General features: G+C 39.8%; 1 protein-coding gene across 2 annotated transcripts in view; it reads right to left on the reverse strand.

Moving 5' to 3' along the window:
• Positions 1-27,157, reverse strand: part of GLRA3 (glycine receptor alpha 3) — a 155,460-nt gene that overhangs the window by 58,672 nt on the left and 69,631 nt on the right. For both annotated transcript variants that reach the window (XM_050945353.1, XM_050945354.1), the window contains exons 4-5: positions 10,295-10,518; positions 4,379-4,461 (exon numbers count right to left, since the gene is read on the reverse strand). In XM_050945353.1, the coding sequence (XP_050801310.1) occupies positions 4,379-4,461; positions 10,295-10,518 (307 nt within the window). The remainder of the gene's footprint in view (positions 1-4,378; positions 4,462-10,294; positions 10,519-27,157) is intronic.

Here is a 27,157-nt window from a genome sequence, read left to right on the forward strand (position 1 = left end):
AGAGGCCATCTAGTAAACCCACTAAAAGTCCTTTATTAAACAGGAAAAGAGCAAAGGCACATTGTTGGTAAAGGAGGTGGTTAAATTCAGTGCACAGATGAACTGGGCCATATTTCTTTTTAGATAGTTGGGGGTACCACATGTGGAATGAGGACCTCCAGAATCCATCATAATTCATTTATGTGCTACTGTTTTGATTTTCGGTGGAATGGTAGTGAATGTATTATTTACAATTGTCAAGGTTCCTTCCCCACTCTGAACTTTAGGGTACAGATATAGGGGACCTGCATGGACACTTCTAAGCTTAATTACTAGCTTAGATCTGGTATCACTGCCACCATCTAGAATTTTCAGTGTCTGGATCACTCCCATTCCCCCCAAAACCTTCCCCTCCCTGGGTAGCCTTGAGAGACTCCTTCACCAATTCCCTGGTGAGTCCAGATCCAATCCTTTGGATCTTAAAACAAGGAGAAATTAACCATCCTCCCTCCTTTCTCCCACCAATCCCTGGTGAGTCCAGATCCAATCCCCTTGGATCTAAAAACAAGGAAAAATCAATCAGGTATTAAGAAAAAGGCTTTTAATTAAAGAAAAGAAAGGTAAAAGAAAACCCTCTGGGAGAGATTAGCATACCAGCTACTCTCACAGACAACAGATTCAAAACACAGAGAATGTTCCCCTGGGCACAAATTTAGTTACACAAAAAATACCCAATTTGATTCTACCTCTAATTGCATAAGACATGTTACAAAGAAATAAACATAAACCTATTTATCCCTTTCTAAAACTTACTACTCTGATAAGAGGCTGGTTCCTTGATCTTTTTCACTCCAGCTGAAACTGAAACTCTCAACAAAGGAAAAACTTCCCTCCTTCCTTTTGAAACATCTTGTTCCTCCATTGGTTCCTCTGGTCAGATGTTAGCTAGACTAGGTGAACTTTTTAACCCTTTACAGGTAAAAGAAGCATTAACCCTTAACCATCTGTTTATGACAACAGTGCTTTGACTTAAATCGTAATTTATCAGTCTGGCTTAACAAAAGGAGCATCTCAGTGAATGAATTATGAGAATTCCTCTTCCGCTCCTCCCTTGCTCTTGGTGGGGATTAAATTACTTCATACCTTTTCATGGAGCAGTTTACTTCCTGAAAATCCGAGCCAGCTACACTGGCTGTCAGACAGGTGGGTGGAGCCAGGGCTTCTCCCCACCCAAAATTTCTCTTCTCCATCCCAGCTCACTTGACTGCAGTGCAAAATGTTCTGCTGGAAATTAGAACATCAATAGTGCTATTCAGCTAATAAGTGTTTGTTAGTTCCTTGGGGTGCAGTTTGTGAGAATTTGTGAACTCCTGCAAGGTTTCTATAAAACAAAGCAGATTCTATTGCATAAAGAATGTTCAGATGCTGTATTATCTATGCTTACTATGGTCAAAAGAGAGGAAAAACATAGAAAGGTTTTATGAAATTTTTAAATCAAGTAAATGTTTCAAGATTGCATGTTAAAGCTCAGAACTTTCTGAATGCAAAAAGAGGTTGCAAACCATATCTTCTGTTTGTTCAGTGAAATGTGATTTTTGTTTGCTTTGTGGAAACATTACTGTATAGAACAAATGTACTTGGCATATGTATGCACTCCAACATAATTGCCTCCTGGTAACCTTTGCTGTAGTTACACTTAGTTATAAAAAGCCAAATCATGGCATCACTTGTTAAAAAGATTTCCCATTGTGCCCAATGAAAAGTTCTGTGTAAATACTGATTGTGCAGTATGACCTAAAGTGCCTTGACCTTTGGAACAAGTAACTAAGGTTGCTGTTCCATTTTTTGTCAGGAAAATTCCTGTTAGACTCAGCCGTTAATCTGACATTCAGAGACCACTTGACAATATTACCATCCACCCACTGTAGTGAAAGGCAGGACTAACTTTCAAAATCACCTTGCAATTTGTTTTTTAAAAGCCTACAATAAAATCATACAGTAAATAATTTTGACAGATTTGGTGATGCTGAATCACCTCCCAATGATGTTCATTCATCTTTCTCACTCCTTCTCCCTGTTCCAATTAAAAAATAAATAAATAATAATGCTTCTTTCAACCTTTCAATGTATGCATAGTTCTGAAACACTGTAAGAATCTCATCCATCAAGTTAGGAATCTGTTCTGCTTCTCTGTCTTAATATTCTAAATAATCCAGTGCACATTCTAGATACAGGAATCTCATTAATACTTTTACTTATGAACATTTTAATTTCAATACTAAAAATATAAAGCAAAGAGGATACTATAAGATATATGTTCATATTTATGCTAAATATTTCTGTCTTTGTGTATCACTAATTTTCACACAATTCTTAACTGACTCATTTCTCATCAGTGAAGGCTCTCTTGATACACATCATCCTCTCTTGTAGAAACACCTTCAGGAAAGGGATGTGGCGGATGAACTCTCTTCCAGACATCACATCCACATTATCCCATAGTAAGTGTTGGGTTTGTTCCCTTTGCAGAAAAGGCCATCGCTAAACACAGCAGAGACTAGGGGAGGTCCAAACCATCTGTGTGGGTGACCTGTGCCTCTCCACTAGCTCAAATCCCAGGACCTTAGGGTACTTCTGCAGGTACCAGAGCCAAATGGGGGAATGGTTCTGTGGAGGTGACTAAGCACCTTTTTCTCACAGCTGGAAGAGTTTTGTGAACAGTGGCTCCTCTCCATTTATGTATCAATGGGGGAGTCATCTGGCCTTCATTGTGTTTAAAAAAATTAGATTGTGGAAAGAAATAATGCTCCTACATATTTATCTTGCATTTTGTGTCAATGAGCATCTTGTGACAGATAGATAGATATTATGCATAGCATATGGGGAGTTGAGTTATGAAGCATCGTTTTTGTTTCACGAGTGGTGATTATTCTCTAACTCAGAAATACTTCAGCTGAACGATTCCTTTAATCTGAAGTCTTATATCTTTTTTCCAATTAAGGAGACATATATACTCAAATAGAGCGCTAACAATAGCCTATAAATTACTTAGAATAATAGGCTTACTTTTTCCAGTGTGGAACTGAACATCATAAATGCTGTGTTTGTGTTAAAGCTTTACTTTTTGTACATATTTTAATACTTGAAATTTAAGAACTTAATACTATTAGGCCTTTCTTTCTCTACTGTTTTTTGTTGGCTACATTAAATGGCAAGCTGGTTATCTGGTACAAATTCCATTGAGTCCATCAGTAAGTCTTCATTATACAGTCCTTTGATGTCAGAAGACGTTTTGACTTGGTAAAGATCAAGGGGCATATTTATGTTCAACTGATCTCTACCTGGATGGTCTCTTCCATATGTAGATCTCTGCCACCCTTACAGAGAGGGCTCAATATGCTGCCTTTTCCATGGATCCTAGACAGGCTGTTCCATGGATTCAAAGACTTGTGTGGGTTGAGAAGTTGGATGGACTGAGGGGTGTAGTACATGGGGGATACATATCATCCTATCTTTGCCAAGTGGAGATTCCACCATAAATACAGCCAAAGGATGTATTTCCTTTCCACAACTCTCTCCTCTATGTTGGGAAAATCCCCCTTTTAGAATGGTCCCAAAAGAAGCCAGAGACACAGGAATCTAATGGGGATATTGTAGAGCTACAGAGCTGGGCCAGATCAGAGGAGCAGGGCCTTTGTATGGATGATTCTTGACTGTTTTCCTTCTGGATTCCCCTGGATTTCAGGGTATTTACAGTGTGTAAACTAATCTCTCACTTTATTTTGTTGGGGTACCATCCTTTCCCTGCCAATTCTGAATAAAGACTTTAGAAAGGGCCCTTAGTGAACATATTCTGATGTTACTGACATTTGTGTAATAGAAACAAGAATTTAGTCCAACATACAATATTACATTTTTTTAAAAAATGAACAGAATTCTAGGAAAAAATACTGCATAGGCATGCTAAAAACTGAATACTATTGATACTGAAATGCAGGCCCTGAAATCAGGCTGAATTTAAGATGGAAGTACTCACCAAATCTCATATAATCTGTGACTTTTGGAATTATGGAACCAAATACTCACAAAACTCTCAAAATAAATATAACTTTACAACCTATAGACCAGAATCTGCCACCCTTACTCATTCTGAGAAGTAATTTATTACCTGAATATTACTACTACTCAATGTAAGGATGGCAGATTCTGGCCCTTAAGAAGTTTCTTGCATTCAAACAGTGCTGTATATTGTATGGGAAGGCTATAATTGTACAGAATACTTCCAAAACATGCTTATTTTGGAAAATGCAAAATTCTCTACATTACCACCTTTTCTATCCTAGCATGTATTGTCAACTTTATACTGTTATTCGTAGAAGAATACTTTGTTCACACTTACAACTTTCCAGCTGCATTATGCATGTTTGCACATCCATTGGGAAGTTTTTGAGATCCATTGGACAGGACAGTATTAAAGTCAATCTGAAAGAATACAAAACCATTATTAAAAATATACCTCAAATACCAGGGAGCACAGAACAAAAATGTTAACACACCTGTGGTTAGTGATAGTTGAAAATAACTCAATGTATTTGTAAGAAACACTCTAACTATGAAAACAATTGAATCATTCTGACTCTCTTGTAAGAATCCTGCTTTGCATTTGTGATTTAAAAAAAACCAGAGAGTCAAAACCTAAAACTATTCTAAAATATTATTTATTTCAGACATATTCTCTAACTCAGAGGGTATTCCACAAAAATGTTCTGACATTTTTAAATATTACTATAAAAGTACGAAGATATTACAGTATTTCATATCCTTGGTATACAATTTACCAAGACACTCTCCCCTACAGGAATTACATAACAGATGCCAGGTGCAACTCATGCTGGCAGAGTAATATAAGCATTTGTATCCTAAAAGGCAATACAATTAAATTCCCAACATGAACATGTTAAAGGTGATGTTTCAGTTGTCAGTATTATACTAAAGAAATGCTCTTGTGATTTTAAACTGCACATTTTATGCCATAATATTTCTAGTAAACCATGTTGCAGTTCTATAGGCACTAAACTTATTTTTAAATATCAAAGTACCATCATTTATATTTAGTGTAATACTTGCTAGACAGATAAGAAAGAAGAGATGCAAAGAGAAACAGAAAAAGAAAACAGTTTTGCTTTCATAGTTCCTATCATGGAGATATTTTATTGGCTTTTCAGTTTTTGTGTAGTTTATTTGACAGCATACTGCTGAAAATTATATAGTATGGATCAGACTTTGGCTAAGCTTTGGGTGGGTGAATAGTAGCCTTACAAGGACCCTTCCTTCCGTACGCAGCTCTGATGCAAGAGTCAGTCAAAAATATGCATAGGGACTGTTCCATAATAGCATCTCTTGAAACACAGGTCATCCCAAAAGGGGCACAGAAAGATCGAGCCTCATTCCACCCTTTAAACTCACACTGGCTTACAGAGCTAGCCAGCCACAGAAGGTAGCAAGGGCAGCATCTTCTGGGCATGCTGCCCTGGTGTGTTGGGGAACTCTGGAGGCAATCTGGACCTGCTGTTCCCACTGAGGTGGTGTAGTCCTGCATGGGGCAGTGCTATAAGGTACAATAAAGCTCTATCATTTGAAGCCCAGTTCAGCAAAGGACTTAAGCATGTGTTTAAGTCCCATGGAAGTCAACAAGCTTCTTCTTATTTGCAGTACAGCCCCCTTATACCACTCTGGCAATATATAAGAACATATAATGTAGTGCATAGTATAAAGATGCCTTAGGGTAAATGGAAAACAGGCCCAATGACTTCAAGCACATGTTTAAAGTTAAATATGTACTTAAATGCTCTGCTGATTTTGGGGCCTAAACAAGAAATGGTAAAGGCTTATTTGGTAATATAGGCCTTTCTTACTAATGCAGGATTCCCCCCTCCCCCACCGCCCACCCCACACTGTAAATCATCAGTTCTCAAATTTTAGCAACCCAAGGACCCCCATTTTGATTTAAATTTTTCACGGATCCCCAAGTTCCCCACTCAGCCTCAGGTTCTGCTCCCACTCCACTCCTTCCCCCAAAGCCGGGCCCCTTCACCTCCTCTTTCCTGCCTCTTTCTGTTCCCTTTCCTGAGCACATCCCATCTCTGGTCCTCCCCTCCCTCCTAGCCCATCCTGCAGGCTGCTGAACAGCTGTTCCCTGGCATGCAGGAGGCACTGGGAGGGAGCAAGAGGAGTTGATCAGCAGGCCTGGCAGCCCCAGACTTGATTCCTTCCCCTCCCTCCCAGTGCCTCCTGTACACCACAGAACATCTGTTTTCTGGCATGCAGGAGGTGCTGGGAGGAATGGGGAGGAGTTGATCAGCGAAGCCACAGTCCTGGACTTGTTTCTGCCCCCTCTCCCGAGTGCGCTCCATTCCTGTTCCTCCCCCCTCCCTCCCAGTGCCTCCTGCATGCCACAGAACAGCTGTGAAGTGGGAGTTGATCAGCAGGGCCCACGGACCCCCTGGAATACCCTTGGAGACCCCCAGTTTGAGTAACACTGCTGTAAATCTCACTTTATCCAATCTAATTTGTAGTGTTTCCAGGAATTAGGTTTTTACCTCTTTCTTGGGGGTACTATTCCACAGACTAATAGGGAGCTTTTTATGATCCAAGATTAATTTTTCAGTTATAAATTGCTACAAAGATACTAATACAGAAATATTAAATTCAGTGATCAAAATGTGAGTATAAAGTATTCTGATTGCTTCTATGAATAATGATACTGTATGTAATCAAGTGGAAATTACTCATAATAAATAAATACATAAATAGTGGTGCTGTTATAAAGTGGACATCATTGATTGTAAGAGAGCTCTGTGTTATTCTACTGATTAGACATAATTACTAAATTAAAGTTTAGTATTACAGAAACTTGAATTAGAACTAAATGTAATCAACATTTTTAATTTCATCTGGATCCACTCAGTGGGAACATTCAGTTAAGAGAAAATATAATAGTGTCAATTAAGAGGAGTTCTTATAGGATTTCTTCTTGACCCTTACACAAAGTATATTAATAAACTCTCTTATCCCAGATTCATGATAATTATACCAGAGTGAAGCAATGTCTACACTACAGGTGCTATAGCAGTACACTTACAGTGCTGTAGCTGTCACTATAAGCCTGTAGTAGACACAGACTATAGCAAAATAAGGAGTTTTCTGTAGCTGAAGGAACTCAACCACCTGAGCAGTGTTAGATTGACAGATGCATTCTTCCATTGACTTAGCTGCATCTACCCTAGGAGTTAGGTCAGCACAGCCATAGTGCTCAGGGCTGTGGACTTTTCACACCCCTGCGTGCCATAGCTATATTGATCTCAGTTTTAAGTGAGAATATAGACAACGGGCCTGATCCCTGGATTCCTTTTCCTCCCAAAAGTCCGATTGACTTCGTATGAAGTTTGCTTCTGCTTGAACATATGGACCTAAATAAACCTAAAGACAAAAAGACCTAAATACAAATTTCTGCAGAAATGGCACACTGAAAAGGTTTTATTATCTAAGGCTGATCACTTGTATTTTTAATTGTACAGCTAATAGTAAAAGTGTATATTATTTCTTTAGGCTCCATGCCAGCACCTAGAAAAGGCTTGCAGGGAGAAAGTGATGCAAATGCCCTTTCACAGTGACTACTTGGTTTTACAGTCAGATCCCTGGCTGAATAAAGAATCATTGTAACTGATCAGAGAAAGATGCTAGCAAAAGTAAATCTCTGTAGCTACCAATGACATCAGAAAAGGTATGTAAATGTAGCAAATAGATTGTCACATAATGACCTCCCATGAGAACATCTGTAGGAGGGCAAATGTAGATGCAAGGTCTGCAAGCTTTATGGCAGGAGGACACTGGCAGCATTATCTGACAATAATGGTAGCGGTTGATTTTTGAGATGCACAGCTTGCTGTCAAATTCAACAAGTCAGCTGGCAGAAGGTCAGTGCGTGTGAATAAGACTTTTCAGAACTCTGGTGTCAGTTCATTTTGGCCTCAAGAGCAAGTAAGAGTAGGAGGGCATTAGGTATTGTTCCATTGGCCAGGGATCATTAATGCACAGAATGTTCTGCCCATGCCCCTTCCTACTTTCTGTGCACTGTGTGCACAGAGCCAGGTATGCAGCTTTACACCACTTTGGAATCCCCTGTAGACAGGAATCCCCTACAGAAGGGGAAACCACAACTGCCCTGTTACAGAAGGTCCCCATTATGGGGGCTGACTGATAATCTGACCCCTTGTCTTTACTTTTTCAAAGAATCTAGTCTAAATGTAAATTCTAATTTAAAACAAAGTCTAAATTGAAAAGTGGCTCTTTCATGGGCACTAACATATGTATGTGACTACATTCATCATTTTCTTCTAGTCTGCATATGTTATTCACTTGCAATTACTTTTGGCTGGCACTTTAAGGGTTTTCAGCATTCTCTTTTGAATGACAACTATTTCAGAATTACCTTCTCTATATTCATCAAATGCAAAACTACCTTAAATTCAGATGAATATTCACCTACAAGTTGATTATACAATTTAGAGTCTTTTTCATTGATTGAGTCTATTATTCCTGTTGAAATTTTTTGGCAATTAAATTACAGTAGAATAATCACTGGAATTACCTTGGCACCACAAGAACTGTGTGAACTAATTGGAGTTTGCTCTCAGCACAATTAATTTTTGGTTTTATACCTTTAGTATAGTAATATGTCACATTCTTTTCAGTGTGCACTCAAACTACTTTATTCTATCTGATCCAGACAAGACAGACCAAATTCCATAGAAGTCATTAGCAAAACTTCCCCATGTAGTGCACTCAAACATGAGAACTTCTAATGCATCAGTTCATATGCAGACTCCTCTCTTTATCAGACCAAAAAGCCCCCCGTAGAATGCAATACCTTAAAAGCATGCAAGGTGAAACACCAAATGAGAGGAGTACATTTTGCTCTGAAATGTACTATCATAAAACTGAGAATGTTGAAAAATGAGATAAAGTGCAGTTGATCAAAATGTTAGCTGTTAATGTAAAATTGAATTGCTGTTCCATATGGCAGTGGTGATAGATGTATTTTACAAATAAATCTGTCAAGTAGATTGGATTTTTTAGGACACAGGTGAGAGTGTGAAGTGGTGATTAGTATAAAACTGGAATGTAATGCAAAGGAAAATCACTCCTGAAACACTTTATTATTGATTTGTGAAATACCACATGGGACACTGAAATCACACCTTATTGATTACTAGTATCTTCCCCCTACACACACCTTAGTTCTATAAGCAGTGAGTGATACCTTAAAAAATTTTAGAGCTAAAACCAATTACATACACCTTATGAAAGCTTCAAAGCCTAACTTTCAAATAGTACAAGGCAGTAATCTCTAGTTAAGGACTGAAATCAACGTTAGATGCCTAAATACTTTTTGAAGATCTGGGCTTAGGTGCTTATGAGAATATTGGCTGCTACAGTAATGCCAGAGCAGAAGTGTTAAAGAGGAGAAGAGAAGCAAGGCAGTAATCATCAGAGTAACTTGATTTTGTCAATATTTGTTTTATTACATGTTAGGTAGGTACAACTTCCAAAATGTTTCACAAAATGTAAAAAAAAAAAAAAAAAAAAAAAGTGAATACTTCTGTCTCCAGGATGCTTCCCCCTTCCAATAATATGTGAGCAGCTCTTTGACTACTATGTGGCTACTGATATATTAAACTGTTCCTAGTTTTGACATTTAAGAGTAGCTACAACAATTAAGTGAAGGAAGAAGGAAATGGCTGGGGGGATAGGACTATGTGAAAAATATCATCTCTGGTCTCCTGAACATTTGTGATCATGGGAAAATATTTAGAATGAAGGCTAGAATTTGAACTCATTTAAAGCCCTGCCTAAATAATAATGCTCAGGAGGTCTGCATTTTCTCACTCGCTCTGCCAAAAACTTCCTGTTGCCCCTGGGCAAGCCATATAATCTCTCTGTGATTCAGTTCCTCATCTGGAAGATGGGGATAATAATTCTTTATTTTTTTCTCACATGTTGCCTTGTCTATTTCGATCAAAAGCTCTTCAGGGCAGGGATGATCTCTTACTATGTGCAAGTTAAGTGCCCAGTATAATGGGACCCTGTTCTCTTTTGATGCCTGTGGGTGCTATTGAAATACCAATTCAGCACTCAAAACTCACATTGACTTTACAGCATAATTTAATTGCATAAATAACAATTGGAGATATCTGGCTCCAAGTATCCCTGCCTGTTAAAAGTATTAAAAAAAATTCCTTTGTCAGAGACTCACCTGATAGAATAAAGAACATTTCCATTTTTGAAAATTCGTAACAACTTGTTGTCTGTCGTAACTTCATGAAAGTTGGCACCTTTTTCATTAGCAAAGAACAAATCAGGTTTCCAAATAGAATCTAACATGGATGGATCTAAATCCAAAGAGTCATCTGGATATTCGCTATATGCAAGGCGTGGATCATTCCAATTCTGACGGAGAAAGATATTCACTCGGTAATCCTAAGTGAAAAACAAAACAAGCAAAGGTTTAGCAAGGATAGGGGCTTTATTTTTTATTTCATCATTTAGCTGTGTAATCCCCTAACCTTCAATGGATGGCAAATGATTTATGTCCATGAATGCCCGCATGATACCTTGCTTCATAGATTCCAAGGCCAGAAGGGACCATTGTGGTAATCTAGCCTGACCTCCTGTATAACAGAGACCTTACCTGTAATGATTAGTAGTTATATAATAGATAGTAGCAAAGATACATTTCAGGACAACAGGAAACAATCACAGCTAGGGCTACATTAAGGCAATGTAGGGCTAAACATAGACTTCACCTCAAACTCCACCACATGGTGCAGTTCCACCTCTGTTTGGGCTATAGTACATAAGAGTAATTTGCTGGTGTTGCATGGGATCTGCCCCTTCTTATCTTTTGTAGGCACAACATTCTCCATCTCCCTCTTCCTGTCTTCAGGCCAGCTGAGTTGTTTCCCAGAGAAAGAAGACTCAGCATCCACCCACATAGAGGACTCTGACCCATGAGATGAAGGATAGGTCAGTGATTAGGGCACTAATCTTGGCTTATGGGGACATTGGTTCAGATCCATGTTCTGCTACATACTACCTGGGTAAATTACTTAACTTTCTGTGCCTCAGTTCTCCATCTGTGAAATGGGGAAAGTTGTATTTCCTTGTCTTACAGGGTTGGTATAAGGATAAATAAGGATACTATGATAATAGAGGTCATAATATAATTACTTATGATTGACAGACTAGGTGGAAGTCATCATCATGACATAATGGCAGCAGAAAGACTTACCCGCACTACACAATGATCATATTATAATATTGGAGGGTACTCTAAAAGCAACAGGTGTCAGAGTTGAGATGCATGGAGCTGTTCAAATCTTTCCAAGAATCCTGTGGCACCTTATAGACTAACAGACGTTTTGGAGCATGAGCTTTCGTGGGTGAATACTCACTTCCTCAGATGCATGTAGTGGAAATATCCAGGGGCAGGTATATATATGCTAGCAAGCAAGCTAGAGATAACGAGGTCAGTTCAATCAGGGAGGATGAGGCCCTGTTCTAGCAGTTGAGGTGTGAAAACCAAGAGAGGAGAAACTGGTTCTGTAATTGGCAAGCCATTCACAGTCTTTGTTCAATCCTGAGCTGATGGTGTCAAATTTGCAGATGAACTGAAGCTCAGCACTTTCTCTTTGAAGTCTGGTCCTGAAGCTTTTTGCTGCAGGATGGCCACCTTAAGGTCTGCTATAGTGTGGCCAGGGAGGTTGAAGTGTTCTCCTACAGGTTTTTGTATATTGCCATTCCTAATGTCTGATTTGTGTCCATTTATCCTTTTCCGCAGAGACTGTCCAGTTTGGCCGATGTACATAGCAGAGGGGCATTGCTGGCATATGATGGCGTATATTACATTGGTGAATGTGCAGGTGAATGAACCGGTGATGGTGTGGCTGATCTGGTTAGGTCCTGTGATGGTGTCGCTGGTGTAGATATGTGGGCAGAGTTGGCATCGAGGTTTGTTGCATGGATTGGTTCCTGAGCTAGAGTTATTATGGTGCGGTGTGCAGTTACTGGTGAGAATATGTTTCAGGTTGGCAGGTTGTCTGTGGGCAAGGACTGGCCTGCCACCCAAGGCCTGTGAAAGTGTGGGATCATTGTCCAGGATGGGTTGTAGATCCTTGATGATGCGTTGGAGGGGTTTTAGCTGGGGGCTGTATGTGATGGCCAGTGGAGTTCTGTTGGTTTCTTTCTTGGGTTTGTCTTGCAGTAGGAGGCTTCTGGGTACACGTCTGGCTCTGTTGATCTGTTTCCTTATTTCCTCATGCGAGTACTGTAGTTTCATATGCCAGCAATGCCCCTCTGCTATGTACATCGGCCAAACTGGACAGTCTCTACAGAAAAGGATAAATGGACACAAATCAGACATTAGGAATGGCAATATACAAAAACCTGTAGGAGAGCACTTCAACCTCCCTGGCCACACTATAGCAGACCTTAAGGTGGCCATCCTGCAGCAAAAAGCTTCAGGACCAGACTTCAAAGAGAAACTGCTGAGCTTCAGTTCATCTGCAAATTTGACACCATCAGCTCAGGATTGAACAAAGACTGTGAATGGCTTGCCAACTACAGAACCAGTTTCTCCTCTCTTGGTTTTCACACCTCAACTGCTAGAACAGGGCCTTATCCTCCCTGATTGAACTGACCTCGTTATCTCTAGCTTGCTTGCTAGCATATATATACCTGCCCCTGGAAATTTCCACTACATGCATCTGAGGAAGTGGGTATTCACCCACGAAAGCTCATGCTCCCAAACGTCTGTTAGTCTATAAGGTGCCACAGGATTCTTTGCTGCTTTTACAGATCCAGACTAACACGGCTACCCCTCTGATACAAATCTTTCCAGTTATTCTGGGCTGTCTGCACTACCTGGTAGAAATTGCTGCAGCAGGTATAGTTGGGCTCTTATTCACAACCACAAAGGCTAGAAATATTGTATTTAAATTAAATCTAAGATTATGATTTCATGTGATTTCAAAAGTTGAGGTCATAGGCATGCTCCATGCTGCTTATGCCTTAATCCACATTTGCTCGTAACATGATGTTCTTAATTTTCTTCACTAATATATTATTGCAAGGACTCTTTAAATTAAATCAAGAACAATGCTATCAGGTGCACATAGGCAATGTACATTGCAGATATGGAGAACACAGCGTTGTCAGGCTACTGCTCTAACCACTACACATCACAACTTTCTGAAGGTTAAAGTCATCAAAGAATTTAATACCTGACTTGAATTCCACTCCATCTCTTTCAAGTGACATTCATATAAAGGGAAGCAGTTACTAATATAACAGAAGACACAATTTAAAGTTGGGGACTATCATTCTTTACAAAACTGCAACATTTCTAGTTTGATTCTGGGATTAAACAGTCTCCAGCTGAATGAAGAGGGTAAAGTACAAAAATGGTCTCAGTAAGCAATAAAGCACTGTAACAAGCTCATTCTGCTAGCCTTTACATGTCGAGCTGAACTATATGTCTTTTTAATATAGCACATTTTTATGCATTTTACTAAGAAGGAAGGGAAGTTAACCTTCGAAAGGGAATTAATCAAGGGAATAAGAAAAATCCCCAGGTACTTAATTTTTTATTAGATCATTTAAATGGCAAAGAAAGTTGTAGGCTTATGTTTGGTAATATCATTAAAGCACATTGGCATAGCTTCAGATTTTGACAGATTTATTTTATAACATCTGAACAGCTGTCCAAATTCCTAGATAAATTATGTTAAAAAATTGTAGGTAGAGAACTTCTTAGAAATGTTCTGTAAAACATTGATTTATCAGAATATAATTTAATGTTATGTTTCCATGTACCTATCTTTATAAACTGCATATTTGGGCAGTCTCAAATCATCACCTCTGTGGAAACTATATTGTCAGGGATCAATACCTCTGAAGTCCTATTGCAGGTGCTCAGCACTTGCAAGGATTTGACCCTTAATTTATTTGAAAGCATGTCTTAACCACAGTTTTTGAGGTTTGGTTTTATGGTATCTGGTAATGGACCTAAGGATAGTATTCATATAATTAAAGGTGATAGATTCAAATGGACCTAATTCTCCAACCCTTACTCATCTTGACTCCATGAGTAGTTCTGTTATATTTGGGGACACTTGTGGAATAAGGTGCTACTCAATGTGAGTATAAGTGGCTAAATCTGACCCACAGACAACTAAAAACTTGGGCCCAAATCCTCAATGGGAGCTAGGTGCTTAACTACCTTTGAGGGTCTAGGTTTTGATCACCAACGTCTTTCTCCTTAATCATCTCAAGCTACCACAGAGATAAGTGTGCACTTGGACCATCCTGTCAGGACCTATTATCTATCCTGATCGAATTTCCAAACAAAAACTATATGTTGAAATGCAAGACCAGCTGGAGAATAAAACTAATTGGATGATGAAAGAAAGTGTAAGTCCTTTACTTAGCAGGAAAGGAGAGTTAATAACTGATAATATTAAGAAGGTTGAAGTATTTAATGTCTATTTTGCTTCAGTGTTCACTAAAAAGGTTAACCGTGATCAGATGCTCAACGCAATTATATTAAGAAACAAGGAGGAAGACACACGAGCCAAAATATGAAAAGAACAGCTTAAAGAATATTTAGATAAGTTAGATGTATTCAAGTTTGCAAGGCCTGATGACATTTTGTCTTGGAGTACTTAAGGAACTAGCTGAAACAATCTCAGAACCATTGGTAATTATTTCAGGAACTCATTGAGGACAGGTGATGTCCCAGAGGAATGGAGAAGGGCAAATGTAGTACATACCTTTAAAAGGGGAAACAAAGAGGAGGTGGAGAATTTGAGACCAGTTAGTTTAGCCTACATACCTGGAAAGATATTTGTTTAATAATTGGTTCCATCAGTTTGAAAGCACCTGGAGGATAATAAGGTCATAAGAAAGAGCCAGCATGGTTTGTCAAGAATAAATCATGCCAAAATAAACTAATTTTCTTCTTGGGTTACTAGCCTTGTGGATGGGGGGAAGCAATAGACATGGTATATCTTGATTTTAGTAAGGCTTTTGACATAGTCCTGCAGGACATTCTCACAAGTAAACTAGGGAAATGCAGATTACGTGCAATTACTTTAAACTGGATGCAAAACCGGGTGAAAGATCATTCTCAAAGACCATGTTCACTATGAAACTGGGATTGTCTCTCTAGTGAAGCCCCACAAGGGTCAATCCTGGATCTGGTACTAGTTAATATTTTCATTAGTGACATGGCTAATAGAGAGTATATTTATAAGATTTGCAGGTGCCAAGTTGGGAGGCATTCCAAGCACTTTGGTGGGCAGAATTAGAATTCAAAATTACCCTGATGAATTGGAGAATTGGTCAGAAATCAACAAGGTGAAATTGAATAAACATAAGTGCAAAGTATCTCACTTAGGAAGGAAAAAATCAAATGCACAACTACAAAATGGGGAATAATGGACAGTACTACTGCTAACGGGATGTGGGAGTAATAGTGGATGACAAATTGAATGACTCAGCAATGTGATGCAGTTGTGAAAAAGTCAAGTATCATTCTGGGGTGTATTAAAAGAAGCATTGTATGTAAGACACAGGAGGTAATTGTCCTGCTCTACTTGACATTGGTAAGGTGTCAGTTGGAGTACTGTATCCAGTTGTGGGCACCATACTTCAGAAAAGATGTGGACAAATTGGAAAGAGTCCAGAGGACAGCAACAAAAATGAGAAAAAGTTTAGAAAATCTGAACTCTGCAGAGAGGTTAAAAAAATCTGGGCATGTTTAGTTTTGAGAAAAGAAGACTGATGCGGGATCTGAAAAGTCTTCATATATGCTAAGTGCTATTATAAAGAGGATTGTGAACCATTGTTCTCCGTGTCCACTGAAGGTAGGGCAAAAAGTAATGGGATTAATCTGCAGCAAGGGAGATTTAGATTAGATATTAGGAAAATCTTAAACTCTGAATACGCTTCCAAGGCAGATTGTAGAATCACGATGATTTGAGGTTTTTGAGAAGAGGTTGGACAAGTATCTATTAGGGTTTGTCTACATTTACTTGATCCTGCCTCAGCAAAGGGGCCTGGACTTCATGACTTTTTAAGGTCCCTTCCAGCCCTATATTTCTATGATTCCCAGCCTTCTGTGACAAAATCAACCATATGTCCAGATCATTAAGCATAAGGTTGGAGCAGTATGGTATAGTACTGGTCTTCATTTATTTTAATATTAGGGCCAATGCCTAGCAAGTGCAGAGATGGAGGAGAGTGAAAGAAGCCTCCATCTTTTGCACAGTGGTGGCAGACAACCCTGAAAACAAAGGCAGCTCCTTGCTAGTACCTCTGTGGGTGATGTCTTCCCCTCCAAAAAAAGGGAAGGGTGGAAGCAGGACTGTGGCTTTTACACTTTCCTAGGTGTAGCACCAGCCTTCTTCTTACTCTGAATTTAAAACTGAGCCCTTAGGGACAGATTGTGGCCCATCCTACATGCCTGTGTAGGGAAGTATAGGGGCATAAGACATGACCTTACTCCTCTGCCCATACCATGAGGAGCTGTGTGTGTGAAGAGAGAGACCTCTTTGGGGCTGCCCATGCTTCTCCCCCCACCCCCTAATTCCATGCATATGAGTTTGAGTGAGCAGGAAATGGGAGGAACCTGGCTCTGTGCCCCCAGTACACTGGCCACTGCAGCTGTGCCAGCATGCTGTGGGGATGTTCACTATGCTGTGTATAGACCTGAAGCAGAAGAAAGTTGGGAGGGAGATTTTGAATCTCTGCGAGACTTTAGGCAGGGCTCAAAACAAAGCCATTATTTAACTCTTAATTAATATGTATCGCAAGTAAAACATGTTTGTCTACTTACTTTACCCTTCCCACAGAGGGTACAAAAAGAAATCAATGCAACTATTTGTGGAGTAAGGTGCTACTCAGTGTGAATATTGGTAGTGGAATTTGCCCTAAATATTGGTGAGTGAAGGGAAATTGGAGGTTAAAAATTCACAGTGGAAAGTATAAATAAAAAAAGCAAATGGTGAAACATAAAGAATCTCTTGTAGACTACATTAACCTATGCTGAATGACAACTTGCCTCAGTAGCCCTCTCAAGCTGGGATCAGATTTGTATTGGTTTAACTTGCTTGGCAGTCAAAGAACATTCAGTAGTTATCCTCTCTCAAAGCTATTAATGAAGCAGTCTCATTTTCAGATATCAAAAATCATACTGTACAAAAAAGGTTATAAATTTTACTAGTGCTGCATGGACAAACAAGTGCTCATTGTACTGAGCTAGTAATTACAGAGTGTGAGCATGAGGCTTAAATGCTTTAAACAATTAGCATGATTTTGTGTAAACAGAGAGCAGAATTTGTTTTTCTCTGATGATTACCAAATAACACTCTTCTATAGTTCCTAGTTTTCATAACTGAAAAAGTTGGCAGGACCCCTTCGGTTCTCACTTGCTACTTGTGCATAGGGACCAATCCTGCCCCCATTGCATAGCACGGAAAACTCCATTGAGGCAGGGAGAAAGCCAGGAGGGAAGATTTCTGTGGAAGGACAGTGGAGCGATTCTGTGACCACCTTTGACACCCCAAAATTGCTGTAATCTCTAGAGTTCCTGTGCCCTTGTTTTGTGGTGTACAATGGCTGATAGATACAGTCAGTCCTGCTGTTCTTCTTTCCCCCTCTATAGCAAAACTGTACTTGCAGAGTGTGAGAGAGACCAGGTTAGGACATCAACCCAACCATTACAGTGGAATCTATACATGCGATTACAAATGCCTTGTTTTTGCATATTTCTTCAGTCGATAAAACAAAATTGGATGACTAGCTAAGTACTATTTGCTAACCTGTAACTAAGTTGATGCAATCAGTGTGACTATATTAAGTCCAATCTAATAACTCTGAAGCCTACACTGCCTTTTAGTTGGTGTGAAGTGATAAAAACAGCTACAACCATGAGTGAAAGCTCTTTTTTGTTTAGAATATCACCAGGTTCAAAAGTCAGTCTATTACTATCCAATTTTTAAGTTATCAGCTATTTTGATTTTTCTAATTACAGCCTTGCAACAGCAAGGCATGTATTTATGACATGCCAACAATCCCAGGTCATTGTGCTATCAGAGATAACTCAACCAATCACCACCCCATACACTACTGCTAGTTTGGATGCAGCAGTTTCATTGGTGGTATGAGGGAGACTGCACATTTGGTAGATGATTTAGTCCAGCTGCCCATCCATGTGACAGCATGAGCAAGATTTATAGTGCTCAAGCCTTTATAAGGTCTGTTAACTTCTGATTCACTATGCTGAGGTACACGATGGTAGCTTCTCACAGTATGGTACCATACACCAGAACATTGACTCTCACACTGGAACTTGATGATTTATAAAGAATTCATTAGTTTATCAAATATAATATCTAGGTTTTTACAAGCCTTTGATAAAGCACAAGCATACTAGGCACAATTTTTTCTCTTGGTTAATTGGTTGTACTAATTTTAATTCTAAATTATTGAAATAATAGGTATCTTTTCAAAGGTGTTTTTATTTGTATCCTTCTGCCTTTCAAAGGATTCAAGCTAATTTATTATTAGCCATGTTTTACCACTGTCAAGATGATAAAATAACTTTTAGCCAGATATTTTATTCCTTTCAAGAATTTCCCCTGCAATTAAAATTATTGTCCAGTTCTTTCAGCATAAGTCCTATTTTGATCAGGACACACAGGTGAACGAATGACAGATAAATGGGTTGCAGGCTACAACTTTATTTAACACTGTTGGGGGGTTCTATGTCCCCCATGCCCCAATCACATATATCAGGCATTTAACTGAGTACAGTGTGGTGGTCAGGACTCCCACCATACAATCAATAAATTGGGGTAAAGCCATCCAGGAGCTGGTCCCTTTCACCCTTATCAACACTGGCTGCAAGTTGCAACAAGCTGAAAGAATTTTACTTTCCCTAATGTTAAATGTTTTACGTTTTAACATTGTAATCTAACTGCACCTCCATAATGGCAAGAAGAATGGGGAAAAAAATCAGACCTCCTGCCAATTTTGTGCAATGGAAAAAATTCCTTCCTGATCCCAAAATGGGCAATCAGTCAGACCCACAGAATCCTAAGTAACACAGCATCAACAGGATATTAAGGGAAGGGTGGGGTAGCTAGCCAGAAAAAGAGGCTTTTAAAAAGCCCAGGTAGCTTAAACAGGCAAGGAAGGTATTCTGTAAAAGTCAATTAACAAGCCCGTTCTCCTATTTCCAGTCAATGGGAAGGGAGCAGACAAAAGGGGGGCAGCCCTTCTGTCCCTCCACACGTGGTCACTGCATTCCTCCCCAATGGTTGCTCAAACTTCCTCTCTTCTTGATGGGGAGTGAGGCATATTACTGCTTTAGTAGATGACTGATGAGCACAGGCACAAATGCGGTACATGTAAACAATTTCTTTCTTTCTGGGTACCACAGCTTATATTAGCTGATATTATTAATAAACCTGAACCCTCCCCCACTTCCTCCTACACCATTGTTTCTGTCAAGAAAGTAGTTGCTTTCAAAGCCTACACAAGTATCACTTTAGCAGTGAAGTAATTTGACTCCTTCTCCCACTGTCGTGCAGGCAACAAGTGAAACATTTTAAACAATAGAAAATCTATCATTGTCCTCTCTCAAATGGCAGTGACACTCTGGGCCAAACTTTTACCTGACTAACACCCTGTGCAATCCTGCTAAAGCAAATGGAAATGCAGGAAGTGTATATCTGGGCAGAATGAAGCCCTATAGGCTATTTTTTCAGTTTTTATAACAAATTTGATAACTGTAAACTCTAGCTTAAATAAATTGTCTAGATTATCCTGCTTGACAGCTCTGGATAATCAGAATGCTTTTTTTATCTACAGGACAGGACCAGGGCAAGTTTCCTTGCTAGCATGCCTCAATCCTGACCTGTGGGGGACTTCCTTTAGCAGTTACAGGAGTAGTTCAGTCTCCATGATCCAAGCAGTTCTTGGTTTTTCTGTTGAGTGTGCCAATTAGTGCAAAGTATGGTTGTGAGTTTGTGAGGTGGGGCTAGCAAACATCCCTTAAATGGAGATTGTGTTTAAGTTCGACTGAGTTGGGTTGAATTCATGCTGTTGACCTCCAAGCTAAAGATTTGGAGGTCATTAGCAAAGTCCTAAGATAGCCAGTCTTTCATAAGCATTAATGTTACACCTTAAATAATAAGTCTTGCTTAAAACACCTGTATCTGAGCAGTACAATATGGCCCATTAATTATTGTCTGAAGTAATACCATATATTAAAGTCCATATTTTAGCACATTGCTTTATTATAAAGTGATAATTAAAGACTTGGCAATACTGTGAATATACATTTCTAAGGTGTCATAAAAGTTATTATAATTATATATTGAATACATCACTATGCTTGTCACTTTATACATGTAGTTATAATATTTCTGTTCACTCATGTAAGCATTGTGGCAGTCATCTGTAGTGAGGATATTTCTTTGTGAAATTAAACTCTTATCATATTTGGGATCCTGCCAGCTCTGCAGTGATAAGTGTATAAAGGCAAATTTGCAAAATTTAATTTGCAGATCACCTGCACACATTCTTTATGGACATTATCATCACTTGCACCAAAAGAACACATTTACATGCACACAGATGGATCTTTCCCAGTACTCTACCTGCTTTAGTTTCATGTACCATTAAAATTTCAGCTAATATCCAAACACTAAGCAGGAATTTAAACTTGTCTGATTCAAAATGAAACAAAGGTACATTTGCTTTGTTGGTGGTAGCTCACATCAGCATTTTAACATGAGAAGTTTGTGGAATTGCAAACATCACCTTGAATACAAAAGTTAATACCATTATGGGAAATGTACTTCACAAGAGTAATGGTAACTTTGCTATTGGTAACTATGGCAATTGTTAGCTCAAATCCATTTAAAGACCTCACTCAAGAAAACATTTGAGTGTTTAATGCTGGTGAAGTCACCTAACATTGCATGAAAGCAGATGTATTTATGTAGATCTAATATTAAGATTCGTAACATTGGTTTGAACAATTTCTAGAATATTAGCAAGACTCAGTGGGACAGATTTTTTCCATTCTTATTCCCCATGCCATTCACACAATGAATTTTGCCCTGCATGTTCACCAATTATGAAATATTGACTAAAACATTTTAAATGCAAATTATTAATTATTATTAATTATTATTATTATTATTATATAAAAATCAAAATCCAGGCCTGGATTCATGCTTTATTACAAATGCAAAATGTTTTAATTGAAACGATCCTGTAGTTCAAATGACACTGGATTGATTGATGGTTTTTGATCAACACCATGTGAAACTCTCAGCTCACATGGTTTCAAATCCAAAAACTCTAAGCAAAACTATGGGGTGTCAGGGGAGAAATGGTGGCATATGAACAGAAATTGGAAAGTTTTGTGTTCAGGCTTGGAAACTGAAGTGAAATCACTTATATTCAGAAAAAGTTCTCTGTTTTAGAGCTAACATATCTATAATTTTCATTTAATGACACATAATAGGGCTGAATGCTGCTCAGTTATATCTGTGTAAACCTGGAGAAACTTCAGTGATGGAAATGGAGTGAATCTGGATTTATCTCAATGTAAATAAGAGCAGAATTTGGCCCTCTACCACTGTTACATACCAACCTCCCTCCCTCTGCCCCCCATTTCCTCCTCTCTCTCTCCTTTTCTTCACATACTTTGGGCACCATTTTGCTTGACCTTTCATTGCTGAAAGGATTACTTGAGAGGGTTCAATAAGTCCCTCCCTACTGCACCAGGGGTAGTTAATTATTTTTTGTCAAGGTCCAAATTTCTTGGTCAAGGTATAGTCAAGATCCAGGCTCCAGAGAAACATTTTTTACACTGCAGTAACAATCATGATAAGTAAATACATTTTTTGCAGTTCATTCAAAAGCATCCAGAGGTCTGGATTTGGATCATGGTCTACCTATTGACTTACCCTGCTGTACATAATGCAGAGTTTTCACCACTGAGTAACTTATCACAGGTGTCATGAACTGGTTCCGTTTTGGTGGCTGCAATGCTCTCAATTTTAGAACTATTCCCTCAGCTACCTCAGTTCCCCCATTAGCCACTAAAGTTTGCACTGTGCTGCTTGTGAAACAATATCTGCTTGCCGGGGAGCGTCTCATAACCGGTACTTCATAGTAGTGCTGCTTTCTCCCTTTCAGCAACTGAGCTTGGTAGCAGTAACCTTGCCAGCCATTACACTGCAGCAGAGGAATTAACTGAGGAAGGAGCCTGGGGCCAAAACATGGATAGGGGCAATTTGTGCAGGGCAGGCCCCTGTGCTGCCATTAGTAGAGCAGCTTCCTCTGCAGATTCAGGTGTGGAGGGCTGGAATACCTGGGGGCCTGTAAGAGAGAAGTGATTGAGGGAACTTGGGCAATAGAGTAAGTCCTCCAGGAAATGTGGTATCTCTACATTTCCTATATACTCTAGATGCAGTCTTTGATTTCCCGAGTCACATTTACTCTGGGGTAGAATGAAACACAGCAGCCCAGACAGGGTAGTCGCAGGCTGCAGCTACACAAAGCAGCAGAAAGTGTTTTTACCTCATGTCTGTACATAGTTCCCGGTTGTTATAATGGCTTTATCTTGACACAGGTCTCTGCTCATCAGTATGATACTACATGGGACCGGCAATAGAAGGCACAGAGGGCTGGAAGCCACATTGAGAAAGTTAACATTGCAATGGCTGCCACAGAGCCCGTGCAACTGCAAGTAACTCCCCTAACTGTCCTGAGAATCGGGGAAAAATGTTGAATGTGCCTGGAATCGTTTCAAACACCAATTTAAATGGTATATGAAAGTCACAGGGGGCAAATAAACTGGAGGAGGATGAGGAAGAGTTTACTCTGTTCTTAACAGTGGTAGGCACAGATGCCCCAGATGTATATAATGTGGTGGGGAGAGGAAGGGGGAAGCTTTGCAGAAATAATGGAAGTGGTTGGGGATCTTTGTGTCCTTAGTAAAAAAGTTATTTATGAGGGAAAGATGTTCACAACACAGACTTAAGGGGAAACAACAGTGGAGTTTGTCACCAATTTAAAATTAAAAAAAAATCCTGTGAATATGGAATATTTAAAGGCTCTTTCACTGAAGACCAGATTGTCCTGGCATAAAAAAGTGTTTGAATGGTTACCCAGGAGTATGGATCTGACACTAGAAAGGGCAATATGTATGTGCCAAGCAGCCGAACAAACAGAAACTCGATAAAAAGCTGAGAGAAATGCACAGACGTCATGACTGTGAGTATTATAGCTAAAGTAGCAAACAAAAAGTTCTCAAAAATTAAATTGTCCAAAGACAGAAACATGGAAAGCTGGAAACGATCTCAGTGATGTAGCAACCAACATGAATATAGGGAATGCCTATCATCTGGGCAAGTATGTTGAAACTGTAATAAACCAAATCATTACGTTAAAATGTGCAGAGAAGTCAAGGAAATATATAAAGTGCAGAAAAGGATTCCACAAGTGAAGAAGAAGAGCTGTTCCTAAGTACAATAATAGAGGAGGCTGAAAAACAAAAGATTAGCTAATTAAAATGTACACAAATGGCACTTATGATATACAAGAGACTCTGGGGACACAAGTAAATTAACTAGAGATACTGAAGTAGAGAGATCAGCAAAGAATCCTGTGGCAAAGTAGAGAGATGTAAGGAGCACATAAAAGTGGAAGAATCAAAAGTGTCTGAAAGACTATAATAGAGAAACAGTTCCAGTGTTGGGATAGTATACACTGACACTTAAATGCAAAGGGGAAATGATAAAGAGTTTGTGGTGGCATGCAGAGGCAAGCAACACATCTCAGTCCTACATACGTGTGAGGTCCTTAGTCTCATTAAGAGGATGCATTCCATAGAGAGAAAGAGAGAAAGAACCAGATGTAAGAGTATTAATAGCATCATATGAAGCTGTATTCACAGAAAATATGTTCTTCCAGTAATATATAAGATATGCTTAAGAGAAGATACAGAATTTGTAGTACAGGCTACATGAAAAGTTCTACAAGTCTTAAAAAAGGAGCTAGAAGAAGAGTTGGAAAACAGGACAGCAAATGTTATCGTTAGGCAAATAGAAGAACCAATAGGTTGGGTTGATTCATAGATTCATAGACTCTAGGACTGGAAGGGACCTCGAGAGGTCATCGAGTCCAGTCCCCTGCCCTCATGGCAGGTCCAAATACTGTCTAGACCATCCCTGATAGACATTTATCTAACCTACTCTGAAATATCTCCAGAGATGGAGATTCCACAACCTCCCTAGGCAATTTATTCCAGTGTTTAACTACCCTGACAGTTAGGAACTTTTTCCTAACGTCCAACCTAAATCTCCCTTGCTGCAGTTTAAGCCCATTGCTTCTTGTTCTATCGTTAGAGGCTAAGGTGAACAAGTTTTCTCCCTCCTCCTGATGACACCCTTTTAGATATCTGAAAACTGCTATCATGTCCCCTCTGTCTTCTCTTTTCCAAACTAAACAAACCCAATTACTTCAGCCTTCCTTCATAGGTCATGTTCTCAAGACCTTTCATCATTCTTGTTGCTCTTCTCTGGACCCTCTCCAATTTCTCCACATCTTTCTTGAAATGCAGTGCCCAGAACTGGACACAATACTCCAGTTGAGGCCTAATCAGCACAGAGTAGAGCGGAAGAATGACTTCTCGTGTCTTGTTTACAACACACCTGTTAATGCATCCCAGAATCACGTTTGCTTTTTTTGCAACAGTATCACACTGTTGACTCATATTTAGCTTGTGGTCTACTATGACCCCTAGATCTCTTTCTGCCATACTCCTTCCTAGACAGTCTCTTCCCATTCTGTATGTGTGAAACTGATTGTTCCTTCCTAAGTGGAGCACTTTGCATTTGTCTTTATTGAACTTCATCTGGTTTACCTCAGACCATTTCTCCAATTTGTCCAGATCATTTTGAATTTTGACCCTGTCCTCCAAAGCAGTTGCAATCCCTCCCAGTTTTGTATCGTCTGCAAACTTAATAAGCGTACTTTCTATGCCAACATCTAAGTCGTTGATGAAGATATTGAACAGAGCCGGTCCCAAAACAGACCCCTGCGGAACCCCACTTGTTATACCTTTCCAGCAGGATTGGGAACCATTAATAACTACTCTCTGAGGCCAGGTCCACACTAGAGCATTAAATCGATTTAAACAGCGTTAAATCGATTTAATGCTGTAACCGTCCACACTACAAGGCACTTAAAATCGATTTTAAGGGGTCTTAAAATCGATTTCTGTACTCCAGCTAAACGAAAGGAGTAACCCTAAAATCGATTTTACAAAATCGATTTTGGGCTAGTGTGGACGGAAATCAAAGTTAATGGCCTCTGGGAGGTATCCCACAGTGCACCAGTGGCCGCTCTGGACAGGTAAAGGAACTCTACTGCTGGCCAGGTACACAGGAAAAGCCCCGGGAACTTTTGAATTGCATTTCCTGTTTGGCCAGCGTGGAGCTCTCAGCAGCACAGGTAACAATGCAGTCTCCTGAGAATAGGAAAAGAGCTCCAGCGTGGAACACACAGGAGTTATTGGATCTGATCGCTGTATGGGGAGAAGATTCTGTGCTATCAGAACTGCGTTGCAGTAGACGAAATGAGAAAACTTTTGAAAAGATTTCTAATGCCATGAGGCAGAGAGGCCATAGCAGGGACTCGGTGCAGTGCAGAGTTAAAGTGAAGGAGCTCAGACAAGCGTACCAGAAGACCAAAGCAGCAAATGGCAGATCCAGATCTGGGCCAAAAACATGCCGCTTCTATGCGGAGCTTCACGCAATTTTAGGTGGCTGCACCACGACAAGCCCCCCCTTGTCTGTGGATTAAGAGGTGGGGGTAGTAATCTCAGCCACTGCTGATGATTCTGCGGATGGCGAAGATGTGGAGGAGGAACAGGAGGAGGACGAGATGGCAGAGACCACACAGCACTCCATTCTCCCCAACAGCCAGGAGCTTTTCCTCAGCCTGACAGAAGTACCCTCCCAGCCCTCTCAAGCCACTAGCACAGACAATGAAGCCATGGAAGCGACCTCTGGTGAGTGTACTTTTTTAAATAAAAACCATAGTTTAAAAGCAAGCATTTTTTAATGATTGATTTGCCATGAGGGCTTGCATGCAGTAGCTGGCATTAAAGTTACTGAAAAAGTCTGTTAACATGTCTGGGGATGGAGCGGAAATCCTCCAGGGACATCTCTATGAAGCACTCCTGGAGGTACCTCAATAGCCTTTGCAGGAGGTTTCTGGGCAGGGCAGCCTTATTCCGTCCACCATGGTACGAAACTTTACCACGCCATGCCTGGAGCATGTAATCGGGTATCATTGCATGACAAAGCCTAGCTGTGTATGGCCCCGGGGATTGCTGCCATTCAAGAAGCATAATTTCTTTTTCTCTGTCTGTTATCCTCAGGAGAGTGATATCGTTCATGGTCACCTGTTAAAAGGTAATGTACTTTATTAAGGGGACAGAGATGACCATTCCTTCGTTTCTGCTTTCCTGCTCCTTTAAAAAAAACCTTTCCTAGCAGTTAGCCATGGGGGGGAGGGTAAAAACCTGCACATTCCTACGGGGAGGTGTCTCTAATGGTGCTGACCTTTTTAGCATTTGGGCAGCAGGAATTATCGCTGCTAATTGCCAAGGCATAGAGGGAGGAGGGGGGAGGTGGTAAAGTTTCAGTGACCTGCCATTACAGCAGACATGCAGAGTGGGGGGGGAAACCATTCACAATTTTCCTCTAGTGCTTAACCTTTCTGATAGCATAAGAAAAGAAGCAAAATATTTGCTTTTTAGCAGTTTGGCTGCCAAGCATGAATGTTACCTGTTAATAGCCAGGGGTACAGGGTAATAAAAGAGGTTGCACGGTTCACTGCCATTAGATGTATGCCTTACCATATCCGCCAGCAAGCTGATTTGTAAACCCCGGACCTGCGTCTGTGTTGATCTCTGACACCACAGCCGCAAGCAATAAATACTAAAAGAATCCAAAGGCGACCTTGTAGT

This window comes from Gopherus flavomarginatus, chromosome 3, assembly GCF_025201925.1.
Source record: "Gopherus flavomarginatus isolate rGopFla2 chromosome 3, rGopFla2.mat.asm, whole genome shotgun sequence".
In the NCBI taxonomy this organism is placed as follows: Eukaryota; Metazoa; Chordata; order Testudines; family Testudinidae; genus Gopherus; species Gopherus flavomarginatus.